General features: G+C 37.0%; 1 protein-coding gene across 1 annotated transcript in view; it reads left to right on the top strand.

Moving 5' to 3' along the window:
• Nucleotides 1-1622: 1622 nt before the first annotated feature.
• The window catches only part of LOC136843519 (uncharacterized), a 13504-nt gene continuing 8762 nt past the window's right edge, over nucleotides 1623-6364 (top strand). Inside the window, exons 1-2 of the mRNA XM_067112054.1 lie at nucleotides 1623-1752; nucleotides 2185-2453. Coding sequence (XP_066968155.1) covers nucleotides 1623-1752; nucleotides 2185-2453 — 399 coding nt within the window. The remainder of the gene's footprint in view (nucleotides 1753-2184; nucleotides 2454-6364) is intronic.

Below are 6364 nucleotides of genomic sequence, written 5' to 3'. Positions count from 1 at the left end.
ACCGAGACAGAGTCCGCAACCGAGAGCATCCTGAGTCAGAGTCATATCTAAAGTGGCTCCGGCGCGCGCGCTGAGGATCGCCCCGAATTTTGATAAGAACTCTATCGGCTGAGCTTGTTTATGCTAATAAACGGCTTTCGAGTCATTGTTCTTCCTTGTAGAGGCGCTGTTCTGACTCTCGGATGATAGCTCTTCCTGTTCAAGTCACCTGTTGCCAAGATAATGGGCAGGCGGCGGTCATGTGAGCAGATAACGAGCTGTAATAGGCTTCGAGATAGTCTTAAGTAGGTATTTAAAAGAGGGTTTAGGGGAGCGTAAATGCTCATTCCCGCTTTGGACGTCCTGGGTGCCTGTCTTTATAAGGGAATGCCTCGGTGATAGGGGTAATGCTCTGGGGCTTTATATCGAGTTAGATTTGTTATTGAGTTTTGTGAATTTTTAATCAGTACACGAATTAAATGCTCTGCTGTTTTTGCCCCACTCATATAAACAATCGTCAGTGTTTTTGGCCCTGATAGATAATAATAATAATAACAATAATAATAATAATAATAATAGTAATAATAATAATAATAATAATAATAATAATAATAGTAATAATAATAATAATAATTCATAAAAATCTCATAATACAATGAGTCACTAAAATGGCAAAGAAATCCTCAGTGGTGTAAATGTAAATATATATTAGAAATATATATAAACAAACGAGAGCTTTCGAGAGCCTGCTCGATTCTCGTTCTCAGTCTGACTCAGATGTACTTGACTGTGGATTTCTTCAGTAATAATAATAATAATAATAATAATAATAATAATAATAATAATAATAATAATAATAATAATAATAATAATAATAATATAGCAAGTGGGGGTGGGGGGATATAATAATAATAATAATAATAATAATAATAATAATAATAATAATAATAGCTATAATATAGCTATATTATTATTATTATTATTATTATTATTATTATTATTATTATTATTATTATTATTATTATTATTATTATTATTATGCAGAAGACAAACTTGTAATTGAAGCACTGAAAGAATATGGAGTTCATTTGAATAATAATAATAATAATAATAATAATAATAATAATAATAATAATAATAATAATAATAATAATAATAGATCTATTTGGCCCTTTCACCTGATCTTTGTTTATTAATTCTTTGAATTTTAATCCTACAAAGACCACTTAACTTCTCGATCTCCTCACGCTGTTGGATACGTTTACTGCTGTAAACTTTGATTCTGAATAGATTTGTCACATATTTCCCGCACGAATTCAACGTTTTCAGAAGTAAGCCTATCTAATAAGCGCGAGAATAATAATAATAATAATAATAATAATAATAATAGTAATAATAATAACAATAATAATAATAATAATAATAATAATAATAATAATAATAATAATAAAATTTTCATCATAATATCAATATAATAATTATGACTATGACAATGCTTATATCAAGAAGAAGAGGAAGGCGAAAGGATATTTGTACCTAAAAGTGGAACAATACATGAATTCTAAAAAGAGACATTAACTGAATTCACACGAAACAAGGTTATCTATCAAGGGCCAGCACTGTCATTAGAGGCCATTTCAAGAATGCCCTCTGAAATCAGGGCACGGAATATACCAACGCTGGACGCGGGAAGTGTTATTTATACCCAGGAGAGGTTTCTGCTTCAGATGTTAGAGAGAGTTACCAACCCAGTCAAGAAGGATGAAGCAGGAGGTAGGATATTCGAAAGTGAGCTTTCTTTATTCCAGGTAAAACTGAGATCACAGACACAGACAGCTAGCTGCACTTGAACTCGGAGACCGAAATAAGCCTTTGATTCTATTAAATCAAGCTTGTTAAGCTCGCTTTAGCAAGTTAATTGCTCAAAAAGGGGATGCCATTGCGTTCAAAATAGGGAGAGCGATTGCACTGAAATTCAAAATGAGAACTGAAACGCTTAATTAGAATGTTCTTAAGTGTAGAAAATGAACCATACCTGTGGGTTTAGTGTCTGCTGTATCAGAAGCAGAGGAATAGATATTAGTAAAGCGAGACCGCTATCTGAATATTAGTGAGCAGGTGTTCTTGAATTCATACCAGAAAAGTTACCTATTTGATCACAACACCTAAACCAATCAAAAAGGGCAGTCTAATGCACCTTTCCAGCAGAACTCAAAGATAACAAGGAAACAAGGAAAGGTTGTCAGTCATCAGATGAAAAACAGAAGAAGAAAAAGAATTCCGAAGCTTGCCAGTTGAATGTTACCTTTCACACACCCACTCACCAAAGTCATTCTCAGTCGTTAGACCAAGCATTTTATCAAACTCAGGGTAAGGAGTCGATCACTATTGCTAAACAAGAATATATCACAAGCACATATATCAAAGGATTTGCGCCAAGATCAAGACAGTTACGTGGAAGAGTACTGCCAAAAGTAAGTGGCTAACTGCGCTCGTATCATGAGTGCACCTTGCGCCTAGCCTGAACTCTTTTTTTCAGACTGAGGATATTCTTTGTAATGGACAAACTTGCGCGCAGACTCAGGCCACATTGGACTGTTTTCAAATCAAGCGTATTGCACAATTAACCAAGAAGGGGATAATCTGCGGGAGAGGGTCAGATGAATCAAGTAGTTGCATGCTGAGGCAGTTGACCAAGAATATCAACTGCTCTCAGTTCAAACTAAGATTTCTGCTCCATTTCCCACAAAGAATCTTGCTTGCTACAGTTCACGAGATGCTCAGGATTCAAACCAAACCACCAACTATGATCCAGCAAAGATACCACGGTTTTTCAGAAGCCATAATCACAGTCCCTTTTAGTTTTCTGTAAAAGAAAACTATTGAGACGGCAATTAGTCTGTCCGTCCGCCCTCAGATCTTAAAACCTACTGAGCCTTGAGGGCTGCAAACTGGTATGTTGATCATCAGCCCTCCAATCATCAAACAAACCAACTTACAGCCCTCTGGCCTAAGTAGTTTTGATTTTATTTAGGGTTAAAGTTAGTCATATCGTGCGTCTGGCACCGCTATAGGTACCAACAACACAGGCCACTACCGGGCCGTGGCTGAAAGTTTTATGGGCCGCGGGTGAGAGTTTCATGGGCCGTGGCTGAGAGCTTCATGCAGCATTATACGCTGTACAGAAAACTCGACTGCGCCGAAGAAACTCCGGCGCATTTTTTGCTTGTTTTCCCTTGCAAATACTGATTACCAATGATTACCAGCGACGAAGACGAAAGAAAGCATGAACAAATTCAGCGAGACTTACGCAGCCAAAGAACTTCATGGACTAGGATGGGACGAGTATCAAGCTTTTCATTATTCAGCTCGTCGCTTTATTCACGCGATATATAATGAATAATTCGGACCATCGCCTCCGACCACATCCTTGATGAGGGAGAACACAGTTCTTGGTATTTCCTCTTATCCTCCTTTTTCAATATATTTCTTACTTATGAGCAATGTATTATATACAAGAAAGTTAATTAATTATTTTCTGGTCGCTTCATGAGAATATTAGGAAATTATAAATACCAATGATTATTATTATTATTATTATTATTATTATTATTATTATTATTATTATTATTATTATGCAGAACACGAACCATATTCATATGAAGGAAAACGACAGGGGCCACGGATTTGAAGTTCAAGATTCCAAAGAATATGGTGTTCATTTCAAAGAACTGACAGACGGGAATAGGAAATGCGGAAAGAAGAGATCAGTTATTAGGAAAGAAGAAATTAGTTAACAACTGAATAGAGAAATAGATAAAAATGTAAGTAAATGACAAAATACGAGGAAAATTGCCTTGGGGTAGTAATGCATTGCACCTTCGCTTGAACTTTTGAGGTTCCGATTGCCCGACATCCTCAGGGAGGCTGTTCCACAGTCCAACGGAGCTGGGATAAAATTAGTCGTAATGCGAGAACATAAAAAGAAAGAAAGAAAAACAGTAAAAAAAAGCGCCGAAGTTTCTTCGGCGCAATCATGTTTTCCATACAGCGTATAATGCTGTATGAAACTCTCAGCCACGGCCCATGAAACTCTCACCTGCGGCCCATGAAACTTTCAGCCACGGTGGCCTGTGTTGTTGGCACCAGTAGCGGTGCCAGACGCACGATCATAGCTAACTTTAACCTTAAATAAAATCAAAACTACCGAGGCTACAGGGCTGCAGTTTGGTATGTTTGATGATTGGAGGGTGGATGATCAACATACCAATTTGCAGCCTTCTAGCCTCAGTAGTTTTTAAGATCTGAGGGCGGACAGAAAAAGTGCGGACGGACTGACAAACGGCCATCTCAATGGTTTTCTTTTGCAGGAAACTAAAAGGTTCCCGAAGGAAGTCGTTAATGGCTGCTCCGGTCGTGACGTCTCAGAGGACATTACGCAGCAATGAAATTAGATGCCGCAACAATAGTAACAAACCAGGTGAAGTGTGACGTCATGACGCAGAACCGATGACGTAATGGGGGTGGTACTTTTAGCGCGAAAGAGGAGTCTTCTTGAATGTCACAGAGTTATAATTAGATGTGAATGAGGCTACGGGAGCCGGTGACTTCGTCAACGCCGCTGGGCTCGCAACTTCAAGTTTATGCTGTTTATCGAATTTTATTTATCAAACTCGTTACTACTTACTCATTATTTGTCTCCTTAATTTTTTGTCTTTCCTTTGTTTATTGAGAGAGAGAGAGAGAGAGAGAGAGAGAGAGAGAGAGAGAGAGAGAGAGAGAGAGAGAGATGTAATATTCTACTTTGAATATTACATCTCTTTGAGAGAGAGAGAGAGAGAGAGAGAGAGAGAGAGAGAGAGAGAGAGAGAGAGAGAGGAAGAGGGAGAGGAAGAGAGAGAGAGTGAGAGGAGGTGGGAAAAAATGAGCGAAGCAAAGGTATTCTTCTTGCAACCCCTGAAATCTCCTATTTCTAAAAAAAAAAAAATCTTACTGGATAATTCTCTAGGTCGTTTGAAGGCAACTGCATATCTATGGCGCAAAAGTTATAATTACCGGGATCATTGATGATTTTAATCAAAGTAATATTAATTAGAAAAAGATGAAACAAGCTGTAATGAAATATGAAATATGTATTTTCATGGGCTCTCGTTCCTATGAAACGGTAGAAATAATACATTCTCTGCTCCTCAAAACCCAAAACATAAACATATATATATATATATATATATATATATATATATATATATATATATATATATATATATATATATATATATATATATATATTAACTTTATCACATACACAATTGTCCTGTGCATTAGTAGAGTTACTAAAAGGACCTCATTCAAACTGGATGGTATCTAACGGAGTTTTTTATTCAGAAAAAGTTACAAGCTTTCATGGACAAACAGTCCACATTATCAAGTATCCGTACAATAAGCAGACGCGTAGTCCAGCTGTATTTATATCTGTGTGTTTTCAAGTGGGGCGAAAACCATTATATACAAAAAAATGGCGTGGCCATGGGTTCAAGTCTTTCACCAATTCTAGCTAATATCTTTATGGAATAGTTTGAAAAGGAGGAGGTGGACAAAGTAAATAAAGGGAACTTAAATATCGTAAAATGGGTAAGATACGTGGATGACATCTTGATTATTTACAGGGGAGAAAGGGAAGATCTACACAAGTTTTTAGAACACATAAATAAACTAAATGAACACATCAAGTTCACAATAGAAGAAGAGACGGAGGGAGAAATTCCTTTCCTGGATGTCCTGGTCAAGAGGGAAAGGGAAAACTTAAAATTCAAGGTATATAGGAAGAAGACACACACCAATTCATACATACATAGGTTCTCCAGTCATAGGAAAGAAATAAAAATAGGATTAATGACAGGGTTGGCCATCAGGGCTTATAGGATCTGCAGTCCCGAATTTTTAGACGAAGAGCTGGATTACCTGAGGGAGAATTTTAGGAGATTAGGTTACCCTAAATATTGGTGGGAGTGGGCCCACATCAAAGCAAGGAAAAACTATTTTGGGGAGAGGGAAAGGATAGAAAAGGAACATTTGGTAGGAAAGAAAACAATTACAGTCCCGGACAACAACTCTATTGCACCCATCAACAGAAAGCTAAATAATTTCAAATTGATAGGCAGCTACAAAAACACCATTAGGAATAAAATAGTTAGAAACAAAAAGTCGGTAGAGGGGAAGAGATTAGGGGGTATATATGGCAGCGTGTCTAGACTGTGAAGAAGGGTACTATGGCGAAACTGGCAAATCATGTAAAGAGCGAAGCAAACAACATCTGCAGAACATAAGGCATTATAATCAGACGTCGGCAGTTGCCAAACACTGTTGGGAAAATGATCACAGAATA

Source organism: Macrobrachium rosenbergii, chromosome 11, assembly GCF_040412425.1.
Source record: "Macrobrachium rosenbergii isolate ZJJX-2024 chromosome 11, ASM4041242v1, whole genome shotgun sequence".
NCBI lineage: Eukaryota > Metazoa > Arthropoda > Malacostraca > Decapoda > Palaemonidae > Macrobrachium > Macrobrachium rosenbergii.
This window is presented reverse-complemented; position numbering and strand designations above follow the sequence as displayed.